This window comes from Phallusia mammillata, chromosome 3 (genome assembly GCF_965637545.1).
Source record: "Phallusia mammillata chromosome 3, kaPhaMamm4.hap1.1, whole genome shotgun sequence".
Classification (NCBI taxonomy): domain Eukaryota; kingdom Metazoa; phylum Chordata; class Ascidiacea; order Phlebobranchia; family Ascidiidae; genus Phallusia; species Phallusia mammillata.
The window spans coordinates 24,115,026-24,133,149 of NC_137254.1; the positions used below are offsets into that span (position 1 = coordinate 24,115,026).

Here is an 18,124-nt window from a genome sequence, read left to right on the forward strand (position 1 = left end):
ACCACTGAGCATTTAGGAACAAAACAGTTTCATAATAAATACACACCTACAGATAAACTATTCAATTATTTTTACATTTTTATGAGTTTACGCTATGCAAATCTGAAATGAAAATGAACAATTTCTTTGTGTCATATACAAGTATCGTGCATTAACATGGCGAGACCTGCACCAGACCTATAACTTCATAACGGTAACTGGAAATAAAATCAAACACAGTGCAACATTGTGCACTCCGCGTAGCCTATGCACATCAAGTCAAAATAAATTTGAATAGTTTTTATAAATTGAGCAATATGATACAGTGCATTTTTTGGTAGTTCATCGTAAAATGTGCTGTACGACAACCACGGTATTGGCGAGGTTCAAAATTAGCGTTTTAGAGTTGTAGGCGGGCCCGAAATAAATAGACGCGAAAACCCATAAAACATTTACGAAACCTGTTTTTTTATTCAACCCGATCTTGGTGGAATGCCAACCCGAATCAAACCCATTTTAATTTAAGACCAATCCCAAACCAGGCCCGAAAAGCCCGTCCCACCTTAAAACTCTGGCCTCTTCTGTCCCACTTAATTGCATAACTCCTGAACAACAGCAAATGAAACTTATTTTAAAGTGTCACAAAGGTCTATATGGAATTGTAGCCTACATTTGCCGCTGCTATTTTGGCTAATTTTAAATTGATTTCTTCGGCTTTTGCTTGCAAGTAATTATTTGTAATTACGACCTTAAAATAAGGACCACACACAATGCAAAAATTTAAACACTTTTATTTCTAATGACGAAAGTGCCAGCAACGCGTTGCAGTTAAAAGCTAGCAACATTTTGCAACTATTATAGATTCGTTCTATCTGAATTTTCACGCTGGCAACTACCATTGGTATTTGCTCAAAGGGATTGAAGTATTGGTTAAGTGTTACGCAGTTACACAGTGTTTCAATTTGCTCCGGGCAAGTCAAGGGTCTTATTGCAGCAACGTTGTTTCAGGGATTTTTCAATGTTAGACAATCGATTTCTGTAGGTTACAGCCAGCTTAGTCTCTTTCAAGACACTTAGTCTCTTTTCAAGACGCCCCTTAACGCTAAAGAAAACATATTTATTTTAATTCAAAAACAACTAATATCACTAATGATGGCACAAGCATTTGCCGCAACGTCGAAATAAAAAGTATGTCGCGTTTTACGTCTATTTGGGCCGTTGTTTTCGCCGTTATAGCATAATGGACAGATCCGTATGTGGTGTTTTAAACTAACTAAAGTACTACAGATTCCAATGCCTAATTCACAAGCACCCTAACACATTTTGACAAGGACAATGAAAAAAAACACCTTAATTTTACAACCTATATTTTGAAGGACACGTTAAACAATTTTACATGCCTCTGCAAAAAAACACTTTTCACCTCAGCCTTCATTTGATCTATACAGTGTTGTACGTGTATACTTTTGCCAGGGTTTGCGGTGTCATGTGTACCTTGGTATGTTATCTGCTACAAGGTTGATCGAACGCAGGTCAGGCACACACACTGTACGCGCTGACTTGCTCTTTGTGACATGCTGTTATTTAGACAATGACGCAATAGCACCAATGCTCTTACGCACGTACACGTCATCAGATCTGATTACCGGAAGAACCTCACATGTTAAACCTAATACCATGCCCTGATGCTATTTGTTCATTGTATTATTTATTTTCCATAGATACCCTTTGGGCATTGAAAGATATACCTATGTAACAATAATAAAGATTGCTTCATCCTAAACTTTAGGACCTTTAGGACCTAAAGGTTTATTTCGGATGTTGTAAAAATAATAACGCGGGTTTTATAGCGGAAAGTATCGGTTTACGAGATCCAAATCACTCCCAATAAACAAATAGCTTTGTAACGGGGAATCTATATACTACTATAGCTCAGCAGTTTTCTGATATGAAAGGTCTAGCTTTACTTCTCAATCAATGGAATAAACGGAAATCTAAATAATTTTGTGTGAAAATCACAGAAAAATGGAAATAGATTAACTAATTTAAAATATTGAAAAGCATTCTAACGGCGAACTGTATATTTCAAACATTTTAATTGTAACTGGCTTGCATTAATTATAGTTAAAGCACAGTTAATCAACATTACAAAATTCAAGAACTATTTGTTCGCCAAAAATCTTGGGATCGCCTTTCACTATGTACTCACCCCCACATTTCTATCTACTTTTATTACCTTTTTTGTGTTTATAACGTTAACAAAAACATGGTAGTGTATTGTCACTATGTTCCCCTGCTGCAAAAAAATGTAACTTAACCGTTGTGAAAATAGATCAAGGTGCATTTAATTCCCGGCGCTGGCTTTCTTTAAAAACGTCCAATCATTAGTGAAAAAACGCGGAAGCTTTGGGGAGAACACGAAATCGACGTCGATCCGAGATTGAAACCTGTTTTGGTGAGTTGTTTGCTGTTTGTAGTTTATAGTCTTCCACCGAAGTAACTATGTACTGTTATCACACCATCAGTCTTGCTTTGCTTTATGCAATGTTGCTGCCGGACAAAAATATAAAAGGTCTTTTGGCTAATTGTTTTTTTACTACCGTCGTTTCGACATATTTAGGTGGCATTAAATACATGTCTAATTGATTACCCTATGACGTGATAGTAACATACACCCCTATATGCCTATTATGTCCCATGTATTGCATTACATTTACTGCGATGTTAGTTAAGTTGAACAATAGATTTAGTGCTCTCAGGTAAATTCTCTCTTTTTACTGTTGTATGGGCTTCTACGATTTTTAACCTAATGAAAACAATCCCATATCACTATTCTCTGCTATTGATTTGTAAAGAGAGTGTACACATTCAATAAATGCAGCGCATTCCTACGTACACGACTAATTTAATGCCATGCTGCTTTGCAGTCCTCCTTGCAAAAACAGGCATGTTTCCCTCAAATTGAATCGCTTGCACTTATTAATCTATCTGTGAACTCTTGTTATTGGCTATACTCTTGACCTGACGGTATGTGTTGTTCCGCAAGCACACAAACGTTAAAGCATCAGAAGGGATCACTTTATTTACAGACACACGTAAATAAAAAGAGTGTAGGAAGACGGCAGGTGGCGCAACAGGGTTCCAAAAACTAAAAATCGTCACGGCAGCGACGCTCCTCGTTTCGTGTTTTCAACTAGTGTTGTAACGAAATATTGAAAAACGGATCTTGTGTAGAAAAATTGTCAAAAAGTACAATCAATCAAATATGGCGGTAACATAAAAGAAAAGGCAAAAAAACTTAACATAGCTGAGTTACACATATGCTATTATTGTTGGGAGTAGACTGATGTTGGGTTTGTGGCTTTAACGACAGCAAATGAGTGTATTTCAACCAGCCTTTAAGATGTAAATATTCAGTTTTAGCACCTTTAAATTTTTAGATTTGAAACCTATTTAAATAGACGTGAGTATATATTGTTGTTGTGCACAAATTGGTTTATGAATTGTTGACGAAGTTCCCTACTCGATGAACCATTCCAGAGAATCGCAATAAGCGCTAAATAACTAGCCCAACAATCAACACTGGCAATAGCAAAGGTGCATTTGACATTAAATAGTCAAACATTTTTCTGGTAAAAACATTATAGGAACGGTGCAGGTGTCGTCTAAATCGGATGCAAAAATTTACAGTGCTGTAAAAAGTCATAAAACAATCTTTTAAAGGTTTACCGTAATTGGGGTGTTAATAGCGGCGGTTAACTGGAAGGTGCTAAAATGTGTTCGGGTTGAAAGGGCGGTCTCCAATCTAGAGGCATTATCAGTTTTTTATTTGCATGTTTGCCAAAGAGAAGCTATAAAAACACACAATGGGGAAATTCCTAGTTGCTTTTCAACTCAACAACAAAATCAACAAAAAAGACGTTCTGTGGTTTTTCTTTAGGCCGTTGTGTCGAAGTCCGTGTTAAGGGATTTCTAACTACTCCTTTATCAATTTTTTCCTTTATTAAATCATATTACAAACTAACGAAACTTTAAGGTTATAGAAATTAATTTTTGGTTCCAAGTTTATGCCCAACGAAAGGTTTGGATACTGGTTTAATTGCTAGCCGTTGAAACCAGCGGTAAGGTCACGTTTTTAGATCTACTTGGAGGCTGTTTTTCCCGTTAGCGTGGTTCGTAAATTTGTCACCGACAAACAAATAAATCGTTGTAGCACTTTGAAGAAGACAGAGTTCATAGCAGCACTGTTGGATTCGACCATTGCACCACTAAAGAAATTTCACACAGTATATTCCTTCCCGCGATGTAACCAATAATAACTTTACAACCTTCTTGATTACTTCAGTGGATCAAAAGAGTCCAGAGTAATTTCGGGTTGCAATATTTGCATTGTCTGTTTCATGCTGTCCTCCTGAAAAAAAAACTTTACGTTCAATTTTTTTCAGAGCTAAACTTTAGTATACGACTGTCGTTTTTTTGTCGTATTATGTGCTGGTTGTTTTTGATAGTGGGTAAATGGTTTTAATGGTTATCGTTGGTATGGTCGACTACAGTTGATCGTGTTTGACTGTTGTAGGTTTTTTTTTGTCCCAATGTTGTTTCTTACAACAACAAAAGTTATCAGTTATGTATAGTTTAAAAATGTATGCTATTGGCCTTCGTTTCACTAAGTAAAGTAGAAGAGAGTAAGAGCAGAAGTTTTAAAAGGAAAGAAAAATCGTAATAGTACTTTTGCTATTCTTTGTCTGGTCAGACGTTTTCGATCGTCTACTAGTTCTTTGGTAGTAGAATTGGAATCATATTGTCTTGGTTGCGAGACGGGTTTCATCTGAGATAGTTTGTTTTCTTCTTGCATTATCCATGCCAGCTTTGACGACCTCATTATCTTCCGAAGAATCTCACTTTGGTTCTCGTAGTTCTCTTCAGGCTGATGTGATGTTATAAGTATGGTGACAAGAAAAAAGAGAGATTGAGTTTAAAGTTTACTTTCCGAAGAAAAAAACATAGAGTATTAGATTAGGTCCATAAAATGTCTTAATAATCAGGAGGTATAAGAATTGGAAAAAGGGAAAGGAGACAAAGAAGAAAGTTGACATTGTGATAACGCTCAGATTAGTATTTTATGTTTTCACCTAATTTATCAAGCCTTTCGGTTTGGCCTTTCACGCATTTAGTTTTCCACTCCTTATTGTCTTTACCCGAATCTTTTGATTATTTTTACCTTTATTGTCACGTCAGGTTGAGAAAGTTGGATGTTTAAACGTGTAAGCTCACCGAGTGGATCGTCGAACAGCTGCTTTCCTAGATCTAAACACAAAAAAGTTTGTTGGAAAACAAGTAAAACAGCCAGTGCAAATTATGCTAATTGCTTCATGATTTGGGTGCCGAACCAACTTGTGTTATAATTTTTGAACACGAAAGGCTCGATGAAACAGAACACTTGTATGATATAATTCATAAACCTCTTTAGCTTCAAAGTCTAGTTTAAATGCTTGTAATGCTACTTGGCACTGACAAAGTTCACATGCACATAAAATGGTACCACGCGTTTCACATATACCGTTTTGCTGCTTGCTAGCCCTTCGCTTTGGTGTCCTGACAGGATGAACTTCGTCAGGGGACGGAAGGCGAATTATCGGGGATCCATTTTTGGTCGTTTTTGTTTCACCTCCGAACGGTTGCATATCGAAAGCATCACGTGACTGCTTTGTCTAAAAATTGGCCAAAAGTTTATTGGGTTTGTTCTATGGAATTGCTATGACACAAGGTCAGTCTTTTACATTTCTGCAGTACAATGCTAAATTACCTTTAAATGGTATTTTCAGTGTTATGTTAAGAAATGAGAACACAGAAGAAGTGTTAAAAGAGACCAGTTGTATAAAGTGCTTAAAAGAAAAAAAAACGTTGAAGTTTATGGACAGGTTAGGCAAGAAAGTACCGATTTTGAAGAACGTGCAAGTTTCTTATCGTGGTGAGGCTTAGAATAGGAAGAAGAAGCAGGCAAAGGTTTTTCTGATGTAGAAACAGAAGGTTGGCTTAACTTCTCTGCTTCTGTAAGTATATCAATCAAGTCTTGCCCATCCAAATCATCAGCAGTGACTTGATGTTTCGAAGCTTTCCACTTGCTTTCGTAACTCTTCAGCCAAGTATCCTGCTTTGCATCTTTACGTACGGACTTCATTAAACTATGTACAGTATCATAGGTTGAATCTACGTTTTCCGATTCGTCTTCAAATGATGTTTCAGCCACTTTTCTTGCTTCTTTTAACAAGAGATAGCCGTCTTCGCCTGAAAATCGGTCCAAAGTTGAATCCAGTACCGACACTGGAGCACCAGTTGGCCGCGAGTTTTTGCTTTGTACAGCATCAAGTGATTGTTGTCTAGGTAGATTCTTGCCAGGATCGGGATTCATATAAAGTGAACCTTCCGGTGATTCAAAACAGTACGAATGCACGCCTTGTCTATCCGTAGACGAACTAACGTCGCTACTCGTTGCCGAGTAGATTGACAACGAACCCATAGAAGAAGACTTTGCACCTAAAGAGTCGTGGAGAAATTGTGGAGGCTTCGGAGGAATTGCTGGGTGGTCACGTGGTGGAAGAGCAGGAGGAGAGTCCGATTTATTTTCATCTGGCATCATATGCTTGTATTTAGCCTGAATCTTTGCATATGATACATTCATGTAGCTTCGATCGGAGGCCGCATCATCAATCACAGTTTCATGCATGTCAGATAAGAACGTTTGGTCAGCGGTGGACGGTTGTTCAGGTTCTGCACAAACCCGGTTGTTTTCAACCCTACCACCTGATGAAGTCCCTGGTGTGTCACTGATCATCGATTGCAAAGTTCCAATCACTTCATTGAATCCTGTGTACAGGCTTGAAGCACTATTGCGTCGCCCAACAGGCTTCTCACTTGTTTGTGACTCACGTTTGATCATGGCTGGAGGCAATGAGTTATGCTGATTGGCTCTTAATTCCTGTTGTTGTTTTTCAGTTTCATCCTTATTTTGTCCTTTACTTTTCGGCTTAGGTTGGGAAAGATATTTTGCTGCGCACTCTTGAATTTCTGATATTTTAGCATAATTGTCATCATCTTCTTCATCATTGCCATTTAGAGTTGGGCCAGGCACCTGGTTTTCTGGCTTTTTAATTGATGGAGATCCTGCATCTGACTTATGCTTCTTACGCAACTTCCTCTGATTGACAAAATCTTTAAGATTTTTGAGAGAAGCTTTCGCTCTTTCAACGGAGGCAATTGTCTGGTCAATGTACGCTTGCTTTTGTATTCGTTTTGCTGGGGGCAAGTTTGGAGAGTTAAACCTCGATTCCAAATACTTCTTGCTGATTGGTGAGTTTGAGAGGGCGGGGTCGTTGAAGATGTTTAAAAGGTCATTCGAGGTTGCGTATTCGCTTTCACTGCTCGATTGCTCACTGAGTGAGACTTGGCGAACAGGATACTTAGATGCTGATTTTCCTGGGATGTTTGAAGTTGAGGTTGTGGCCTCTAATATATCTACGTCTTCCTGTTTTGGCGAAGGACCGTGGAAAAGAAACAAAACAGATTGTAAAAGAAGGTGTAGTTAAAAGAAAGAGGTATAGTTAAAGGGAAAGTTTGTGGTATTGACAAAAGTAATTAAAAAGAGAAAAAAAGCAAAGAAAAAGGGAAGTTTATGAACAAACTAAAAATGTATAAATGGCGATTGTTATTTTCATGTGTATTTAGATGGAAGAATTTTGGTGTCAACCTCTATTTAGGGTTATATTGAATGGAACTTTGTATACTGTGTTTCTAATTTCTTACACTTACGGTTTTGGTCGGAGTATAAACAGTTCTGGCAGGGGAAGTCCCGAGCGATGACGGTGGGGATTTCCCGGTTTCAAGTTGTGCAATTCTTCTCTTTAGTTTTGCATTTTCCGTCTCCAGTTCAACGATTCTTTTGTTCAGATCGACGACCTGACAAAAACAGAAATGTTTTAGATGTTTACACAATCTATGTATTACATACTGTACTACGTGAAACTATTGTGACGCGCGTTCTTGCACTGGTTATCGTACAAGATTATAGTTTTCTTCCTTTTATGTGCATCATATTGGGCCTAAATTAGAGATGTCTTACTGTTTGGAGTATCATATTGGAATATTAGATTATTGTTTTTTTTTCCTGTACGGAACATCGCATTGGTGTAGGCTTTTTTCCTATTTAGAGTTTAATATTCAAACTTTAAACGGATGTAACTACTTATTTTTCCCCATCTGCTTACCAGTAAAGTTGACTGTGCCTCTCAGGTGAATTTTATCGGGCTTGTTTTGTCAGTAAGTTCGTGTGTGTTGCCGTACTAGTTTGATTGTGTTTCTTCATACTGTTTTAAGTCATATATTTTCATAAACATTTCTATTCTTTTTATTTATGTGATTGGGAATGTTACGGTGGCCAAACGGCATGAGCAAAATTGCAAACTCCTCCCAACATTCGGAAATACCATTATCGGTGCGTCACATTCGCAGTGTTGTTTTGCGTATTTATTCGATTATAAGTCGCAGCTCATGAATTTTTTTAACCTACTGTTTGTGCGATCCAGCGCGGCTTCATATTTAAGTTATACCGATAATATTTCTACACCCATGCGATTTCGCATTTAATTAAATCCTTTTGCATGGCTTCACACGTCAACATATGCTCAGCTGGGTACAATTATTTGCGAAGCTAAGAATTTTTTTTTGCTGCCAGGCATAATATCAAGTATATAGAGCTCTTCTGGCACAGATAATTTTATTCCTTCATGTCAACGTACTTTCTGATGGTAGAAAGCACGTCGGGTCCATACAAACCTTTCAATGAATAAAATTACATTTGCCAGAAGTGCTCTATAAACTTAAGGCTAAGAATTTGTTGATAAAAGTATTATTAAACAAAAGTACCAGACATAAAAAATGCAACTTACAATCAAGTAAATACGGTAACAACAATGACGAAATAGTTGTTGGATACAGTCATTAACGATTCAAACTATTTGGGAAGTAAGCAAATCATAATAAAATGTGCAGCTTATGGCATTTTTGTCTGATAAAAAAATGATTCAGCCACAGGGAAATCCTTTGGCCAAACGACCACGACCTTCATAAGCAATTCAATACATTAATGGCAATTGGCGCAGCTGCAAGGCGACGCATTGAACAAAGTCAAAGTCGCTCAGTCACTCGCACAAGAACTAGGTGGTACGTCCTTTGGCCAATTGCAGCCTTTCTAGCTCCTATTGCCAGTTCCGTGTATTTTGCCTGGCTTTACCTAGAACCGGCTTGTATTGAAAAGGAGTGTGGGCGTTTGAATGGCAACGGATTTGTAGCTCTGACGTAACATGTCATCACGGTTGTTGTCTGCATTGAGGATGTTTTTATGTGTCACCTCCTGTTGGAATTTTTTTTCAAATTCTTTAATGTTTGCTGCGGTCAGAAAGGCACCGCTGTTACAGGCTTTTAATTGTCAAGTGATATATAGGTAAAAGTGAACATAAAACATTTAAAAAATATTTTATTGTCTGCCTTATTCCTTTTCTTCTAACAGTTGACTATGATAAGCAAAATACGTTTTAGTAACGTTATTTTCTCCTCTGCTACAAGCTTACATCTGTTTGAACCAGACACAAGGTCTTGCGTAATGAAATGTCCCTTAGGAAATGCGAGAGTCAAAATAATTTGCCATATGATGACGTCATGCAAGATCAATGCAACCACAGGGTTAATGTGTATGAAACCCTATTGACAATTGGCATTGCTGCACAATGTTATACGGTAGTGAAAACACATTACCTTAGCTAGCTGTTATAAAACAAAGAATATATGTAAACAGTGAACGTGTTATGCTGCGTACAGCTGCGTGTTTAATGCTGATCTTTTTCGCATTACGTAAGAATGCCGTAGCGAATTGTATAGCCTGATATATATGGCTGTAATGGCGATGAATGCATTTAGGAATATTTCACAGCTCATGATATATCATACAGAGACATGTTAAGATACGAAAATGTAAACGTCACCTCATACGAACAGTACAGTTGTGTTAGTGAGACCTTTCACGGTTTTGCACTTGATGTATTTTGTTGCTATGGTGACGAGGTCGGTTCATTTACTTGGTTACACCCAAAAACATGCGCTAAATGTCAACGCAGGAGCTATGGTGTTATAATATCGAATAAGCAAGCCAAGCATAGCAAATCTTTGTCATTTTTGTCTTTCAAACAGAATGATAAAACCAATGCGAAGTCTTAAAGCCAATTTAAACAAGCGTAAGAAATGGGTTGCAGAACTTGGTGGCAACTTAGATAAACCGACTATTTGAAGCACATTTGTTAACTAATAGCGTACTTTCCTTAGTCATTCTCGAAAGGCGCTCGAAAAAATTATGTGGTTTTTCGCGTGAACGATAGTAATTAGAGTCAACGATTCGAATACATTATGCTATGTCATAGCTTGAATTGCTATTTTTGTTACTGTTTTGTCAAGCAACACACCTTGTAAAATCTATAAATTAAAAAAAAACTTTTAGACTCACGGTATGTTTTTTTAAAATGTAGTTTCATAAACATATAAAATGTGGCTCAATAAAGCAAACGTATATTAGGAGCCAACCGATAAAAATGTCTACAACCAGTCTTTACAGAACAAGAAGCCAAATGCCTAGCAACCCAAGTATAGAAAACAACATTACTTTTATACATTGTTGAATCATCTCACCTGTTTTGATGTAGCCATGCCCTTGTCTGTCTTCAAATATCGATCGTAGGCAAGTTCAAACGCCTGTCCAATCGTTAACGTGATGTCGTTGGCCTACACAGTAAGCTATCATCAAAGTGTGATAATCCTCAAGGATCTAACGCTTCAATGCAAGACAAGGCGCTAAAGTGACCGATCAGCCCCTGTGAGAAGTCCTTTTGACTGAAGACCTAATTATAATGACGTTATGACTGATTGTAGGCAGACGCCTGGCACGCTATAGTCACGACTTTACTGGCATAATACCACCTACACTTGAAAACTACTAAAAGCCTGTTTTTGTACGTTCTAAATATGGTATCCTAACAAGGTCATAAAAGCTATTTTAAACAGAGCTGCATAGAAGTGCATGAGCAGCTGTAAAAAGGCAGCAAATTGAAAAGAATGCACTTTAACCTGCTTTTGACCTAACATTCAGTCTAGGTAGCACCATAAGACTGAAACTTTTGGACCCTTTTTCGCTCTTTCAGTTATGGAATGCGTCGACATAAAGCACTCGTGTTATTGTGTTGCCAAATATAATATCTAAACCTGCATATCGATACACTGCGTAGCGTAATTTGACACTTGCGGTTGTTTTCAGCTAAAAGTCTCCTTATCTTCTTGAGGTTTCAAACCACATAAGTCTACAACTGTCATCAAACATCGAACAGCTTACGTTTTATGGTCAATACACCTGTACACAAAATTTGAAAAACAGCGCTCATGGCTATACCGAAATTATTTCGCTTAATTTACATTCGATAACAACCAGCGACTCTTCTACTGCAGGCTATAAATGGCTCGCGTCTGACTAAAACAGAAACTGGGCATGAGATGCCAATGCAGTCACGAACTAGCCTCTTCATAACGTTTCACAACAATTAGCGATGTCCAGTTACATCATCTAGCTATTTGAAATAACACCGACCTTTTAGAAGCGCCGGTTTCAGGGTCTGATCGGTTTCTAAGGCCTGACAAGACTAGCGAAGCGTTGCTATACAGATTTACGTACCTCGTGAAGCGAATCGAGCCCGTAGCAAAGGTGTTTTCCGTCTTTCCCCTTGGCAATAAAGGAGAACATTCGCTTGTCTTCTTTATCGTCGGCGCAGAAAGACACGTGATGCAGCTTGATGTCATGCATCACCTCCTATGCAGCAAAGTGCATGAGAATTAACGTGATGGAAAATCTTGCTTCTCAAAATTGTAAAATAATAATATGCATGCGCCAATGGACATCTAAGACAGGTTTAAGAATGTTGATTTAAGATATCAAGGGGCCCATTGTGTAGGGCAGGGGTCACCAAACTTTTTTCACTGCGGGCCGGATAAGTTAAAAAATGATTCGCGCGGGCCGCATAGTTTACCTGCCCTAACGTCGCCTTTCCAAACTTAGCATGCGAGGCGATTTTTTAGGTGCGCCAAGAAATGGTCTTTCTACAACCCCTTTTAAAAGCTGGTGATGCGACTGTTGAATTGTATAGGTCGTCTCTTACGAGCAATGCTGGTATCTTACGTCACAAGTAACAAAAAAGGCATTTGTTTGGGCACAATTGACACTTGTAGTTTTGTCTGTGACGTAACAAACTGGCTTTGGATCAATCCTGGGTGTTGTAATCTTATAAAACTAGGTAATATTATTTTACATATCGCGACAGGAAAACTTTCGTGAGGAGAAGGGTTATTTTGAATGTTACAAAGTTATCAATACGATTTGGCAAACCAAAAAATGTGGTCGGGGGCCGGATGAAATGACCTCGCGGGCCGGATCCGGACCCGATATCGTGAAATATTAGTTGAAGAAAACACGTTTATAGAAATTAGTCACAATGTGTAATTGAAAAAGATTTTTACAAGAAACCGACGGGTTTAAGTTTTACACAGTGCAATCGTAAAACTGGATTTATTAAAGCTTGTTTAAATTCGGCGATGCTACATTTTCTTGGTGTACCTATATGGGAGATCTTGGTGCAGACTATTTTTCCGTATAGGGTTCGGGTTCAAGCTGTTTTCCAATTGTGTTTGTACAAATCACAATGTACGCAACCGTGTTATTTGGCAAACACGTATGGCACGTTTCGAATCGATCGTCTTTGTGAACACTTATACGCAAATCTATGTTAATCTACAAATTAAATGGTCTATATTAAGACGAGGTGTAAGCTCTTTAACACGTATGGTGAAAACTATTTTTTAAGTGCCCGCTTAGATTTCCTTGCGAAGGAAAAAAGCCCAATTAGCAGTAATTGTCTAAAAGCTGAACACGTCAAGACAAAACCCTTTGATTCAGTTCAAGCTGGCATTGCTTGTAAATCGTACCTAAAGTGGTTTCAGTACCCACAAAATTTGCATACTATAAAAGAAATGATTTTAGCACATGTTACCACAGTTTTGACGGTCACGTACAAATCAATTTGATCATAAGTTGTATCGTAAACACATGATGTAGTCAAATTACAACTACAACCGGGTGTAAACGTTTACATGCACAATTGGTTTCGTTGTGTTTATGGTAAACTTGAACACGATTTGGTGAATAGTGACATCTTGTCTGTTGTTACATTTATGTGTCGCCTTGAATCTAAAGCGCAGTATAAACGTCTACAGATGATACCCACGCACATTGGGTTGTTTGTAGTTTGCATGATGCTAATTGGTAATACACAAGCTGCTCACCGTCGGCATTTGTTTTATTGGTTAATTAAGTCACAAAGCAACGACATCAAATATAGTTTTAAATAGCCACTATTGCTAATGCAAACTGGCTTCAACAATCTTTGATTTGAATATGGTTGTCTTCATTTGAGTTTATCGGCCCGGTTTACTTGTGTTGGGAGAATTCTCAGGACATAAATTATGTTTTCCTTAGAATTCAAGCACACAATTTTGTGTTGGGCTCTTGTCGACCCTTAATCTAGCATTTCGAAATTTACAAGCATCTCTATGTTTGGACCGGGAGGCCATTATATAGCTCGCAAGCGGAAATTCAAGCACTAGTTTGTCTTTGCTCTGCTTTGCGCCAACGAGCTCAATTAAACAAGGCATTGCGACTGGAGAAAGCCTTCGCCCTGTACTAGTTCTAGAAACAACAGCGAAAAACAAAACACGTAACCCAAGAGAACTTTGGTTTCCTGCAGAACGACAGGGTTTTGGATGAAATTGCTTTGATTTGTCGTAATCTAGGGTATTCCGCAAGGCAAACAACTTGTGTCCAGGTAATTGTATTGCTCACTCGTAAATTCGGCGAATTAGGGAAGCTATTATGGCCACGTGACATACCAAAAACGTCACATATTTTGTATGTATCATTAACAAACGTTTAAGGATATAACAAACCTCACCAACACTGCATCAATGTACACAAATAACTAATGACTTAGCAACTATAGTTTACACCATGACTTCGCTTTTTCTTAAATGTCAAACGCACTTTTCGCGCTATACATAGAACAGCCACGCAAAGGGTTTGAATAGTAATTTTATGCGCACTGTTTCACTCGATCTATTTTTACGTGATTTTCCTATTACACGCTTGTTGGTAAATAAGCCATAGGTTGAAACGGGTTGACGGCTGTAACAGCATTGCAAACGAATCATCTAAATTTGGTTGAAATTGACAGTTTGACAGTAAGGTCCTCTACGCAATGTCAAATGTGTGACAGCTTTGGTTTGACGTTTTAGTTACACCATTTTTACTCAGATTTGAGCTATATCCACTGTAATTGCAAGTATTGTAGTATAGTAAGCCTTATGCATAGTCCGACTAAATTTACCAAAAACGTATCAATTTGACATACAACCAGTTTGTGACAAAAATGTTTAGGATATACCAATGAATGACGTTTTGTACACCTACATTCGAATTAAAATCCTGCAAACTACCCACATTAATACATATTTCCCGCATCATGCAAATGCATGTTACCCACGCTTTTATTCATGTGGTGATGCTGTTCTGTTATGTAACGGTAACACCCGCTTGACCTGCTGGTGTTGAATCAGACTGTATGCGAAGTTGACCTTACCAAACCAGTTGCTATTCACATTTCAATAGCATTTCTCTAGAGGCCTTTCCTATGCAAATTGACGAAGTCTTGCCGACACGCATACAATTAAACGTCGAATATACCAAAGGAGCGCGTCCATATATTCAACTAAGCATATTGTTAAATTGTTTCTTAACATAAGTTACATAAGTTCGTTGTTAATAGAAGAATGAACCAAAAGTCGTTTTTAAAGACAATAATTAAAGTGATTTATCACTGCGTATATGCCTAACAGCATGGTATTCTGCATGCAAAATAGTAATATTCCTATTGAGACTACACTACATGGGAAGTATGTAAAGGTTATGAATAAGCAACACTGCGTATTTATCTGATTATTTTGTTTCCTTCCTGGTTTGGCACGCTATGGAAAAGGTAGGCGCACAGCTCGCATAAACACGGGCAATTACCAGCACCCTCTATATGTCAGATTTAATGGTCCATTTTGGAGTCATTTGTTTATTTAAAGTATTTGCATTCACATTGTCACAAAAGATAAACATCTGTTTAACAGGCTAAAATCAAGGACCGTATTTTAAGTTTAGAATCTTCTCTGTTACACCTGGGTATGCTAGAGCGTGTGAAAGTTTGCTATAGCGTTTAGATGAGTCATTATACTGCATTTGGGACTAACATTGCATTAAATCACCGTTTTCAATTGCGTATGATTCAGCATTAAAAGCAAAATTATGATTTCTGAATGTGAGAAGCGATAAAACAGCGATTTGAAACACAATCTCATACCTGATGATAATATACAATGCTATCCGATATTTTCTCTATTCCATTGTTAATAAATGTTGTCTTTTTGCTATACACTGGTCATATCAAAAGGATTCATGTCAAATCCTAATGTGCGTTGCACCACTTGTTTTAAGCGATTGATTTTGGTTAATCTGACACATTGTTTTAATACTTTTAAAGTGAGACCATTTATGCCATGCAGCTAATTAATTTAACTTAAAAATAAAAGTAGTTTGATTTTTGTCTTGGAGTATTGCATTAATTATTCAGGCGATTGGCAAAACCGATAATTAGACAACACCTGCAAAAAATCGATACCTAGTTTGCCACAGGTCTCCGCAAGTTCGCTGCGAACCTTATTTCAAAAATACAATATGTAGAAAGGGCGTAGCAGGCTATTATTACATTGCAGCAAATGTATGTATATTGCGGTAGTACCGAGTTGCTTTTTGAAAGGTGAACTAAAACCGAAGCGTTTACTTAAAATAGACTGCTGCGAGTCATCATGATGAAACGATTTAATTCTCACCTTTGTTCGTATGTCGCTTAATTTTAGGCCATGAATATTGATGTGGAGTTCAACTTTCGGTGGCTTTGTTCCTTCTGACCTTTTAATATGCCGGGAAAACTTCAACTTCTGCAAGGCATCCTTTACAATTTCCATACCCCGGGCATCGCCAACTTCCACAACGCCGACCAACTGGAAATCACAACATATAGTTTTAGGTGTTGTATTAGACCTGTACGTCTTCACTCTATGTTGCTGTGGTTTACCTTCACAATGTATGTAGCTTTGGAGTTGATCAGAGTCTCGTGAGAGTGAAGCCATTTTCCTTTATTCCAACTCTGTAGGCAATATAATATGGTAGGGTTAATGTACCACAGTTACTTTCAAAACGATACACGGTTGTTGAATATAACTTTTGTCGGCCTAAATGGCGGATGTAGATCTTGAAGTTCAAGGTGAAAGCTTCAAAGCCGGGCTACTAAACCAAGCTGGTTCGTGTGATTTATTACCTCACTGCAAGAGTAAACCTGTCTACTTCAAACTTTCATGGCTGCCCACCAAGTATATGATTTTATTGTAGGTTTTTATGTATACCCGTGGTTTCCAACTCTTTTCACCTTATATCCGAACTATAAACATCCGAAACGTGTATGCTCTCCTTATGGTGGTATATACCTTTTATTATTCATAAGGTTAACATTTTACCGTTTTAAAAGTTTAAAACGGCAATGTCTGGGTTTAAACAAGGCCAAAGAACTTGGCGTTTATAAAAGTGAAATACACAAAGACAGTTGAAGCCCTGACCAAAACTCGCCGCCCACGCTCAATTCGACCCTATCAACCATTTAAGGCAGGGGTGGGGAACCTGCGGCCCGCGGGCCACATGTGGCCCGCTTGCTTTTTTAATGTGGCCCGCGTCACAATTTTGTTAGAGTAAAGCATAAAAAAAAAGTTGATGGACAAATATTTACTTGAAATGACTTCGAAATTTCTACATTTGACGCCAAACTTATAAAAATTACCACACATTCAACTACTTGCTGTATTTGTAACGTAACAGTCACTCGATTGCCTTGCAGTGACAAATTATTTGCCATGTGGTGTTAGTTTCAAATTGATTTTAAAGCTATCGCGTGGATCCTTATATTGTTACATAGAATATATTTAGTTTAATGGAGCTATAGGGTGTTCCAGAAAAAATGGACAAATTTTAGTCGAATTAAGTGATAAACCTGTATGCTTTGTTTATTGCAAACAAGTAACAGCAAAGAAAAAATCAAATCTGGACCGATGAAATATAAAATCACTTGTGTGCTTCGGGTATTTTTTACACGGAATTTGAAAATACAAAAATATTTGGCCCGCCCGAAAATGTTGTGCATTTCATGCGGCCCGCAGTACTAAGTGGGTTCCCCACCCCTGATTTAAGGAGTATAGCTCACGTTGGTAACCAGTACTGTGTTTGACTCAACTAAACTTTATCACAAATGTACTTACCAGAACCATGATCAAAAATTCTTGATATTTTCCACACAACAACCAAACCAACTTAGCACAACAGTAATTTGACAAAATCCACGAAGCAGCTGCTACTGAAACACTCAGCTATGATGCAATACAGTGCTGTCACCCTGCATTTAAATCACTAGCATTATCATATATTGCATATTAGAATGCGATTTTCTCACTGTTGCATGCAATCTCGGCATCCGCTGCGTCATCAACTCGTAGTGCTATTGACAGGACGCGTTTTACAATAGTGCACTGCTATGCAGCACGCAGGGCAATAAACGTCGATTTTGCTTGACTGGCGCTTGTTTTCCTCTGACGTCATTGAACAGCTGATCGCTGTGACGTGATAGATGCTTGGTACAGGCGCGTGGCTATAGGGTACTAGCTGTTTTTAACGCTAGACGACGCTGTAACTCTGCTTGTTGTGACTATTCCAGCCGATAAATTAGCCGAATGGCCTGGCGCGCCTGACCTTCGTCCCCGGGAATGTCTTGGGTTCAAACCCAGCGAAAAAAGATAAATTTGCATTAAGAAATGTTGAAGTTATTTAATATTGTAGTAGCATAGGGTTCAAATGGCATTT

At 38.0% G+C, this 18,124-nt stretch overlaps 2 protein-coding genes across 5 annotated transcripts in view; one reads left to right on the top strand and one right to left on the bottom strand.

The window, feature by feature from the left end:
- Positions 1-2,354: 2,354 nt before the first annotated feature.
- Positions 2,355-18,124, top strand: part of LOC145217816 (protein TANC1-like) — a 55,464-nt gene continuing 39,694 nt past the window's right edge. The window contains exon 1 of one of the 2 annotated variants that reach the window (XM_080085152.1): positions 2,355-2,434. The gene's annotated coding sequence lies outside the window, so the exon portion shown is untranslated. Of the gene's footprint in view, positions 2,435-16,182; positions 16,248-18,124 lie in introns of those variants that run through there. The other variant, XM_080085153.1, reaches the window with a different exon arrangement.
- Positions 3,036-17,782, bottom strand: LOC145217817 (uncharacterized). 3 transcript variants are annotated; one of them, XM_080085154.1, is made up of 11 exons: positions 17,527-17,782; positions 16,296-16,367; positions 16,051-16,221; positions 11,747-11,881; positions 10,714-10,806; positions 7,789-7,935; positions 5,918-7,504; positions 5,540-5,690; positions 5,201-5,286; positions 4,709-4,906; positions 3,036-4,390 (listed from the first exon to the last, which is right to left on the bottom strand). In XM_080085154.1, the coding sequence occupies exons 1-11, from the start codon at positions 17,533-17,535 to the stop codon at positions 4,316-4,318; spliced, it is 2,724 nt and encodes a 907-aa protein (XP_079941280.1). In that variant the 5' UTR covers positions 17,536-17,782; the 3' UTR covers positions 3,036-4,315. The 3 variants fall into 3 exon arrangements, with proteins under 3 accessions (XP_079941280.1, XP_079941281.1, XP_079941282.1); XM_080085155.1 differs by lacking the exon at positions 4,709-4,906; XM_080085156.1 differs by lacking the exons at positions 16,051-16,221; positions 16,296-16,367; positions 17,527-17,782 and adding an exon at positions 12,099-12,220.

What these genes read in the sequence shown, in the direction of transcription:
- LOC145217817 (XM_080085154.1), bottom strand. An exon ending in AAGCTACATACATTGTGAAG is followed by an intron (nt 16,222 to 16,295) that starts GTAAACCACAGC and finishes TGTGATTTCCAG; the next exon opens with TTGGTCGGCGTTGTGGAAGT. An exon ending in TTGCACGTTCTTCAAAATCG is followed by an intron (nt 5,691 to 5,917) that starts GTACTTTCTTGC and finishes GCCAATTTTTAG; the next exon opens with ACAAAGCAGTCACGTGATGC.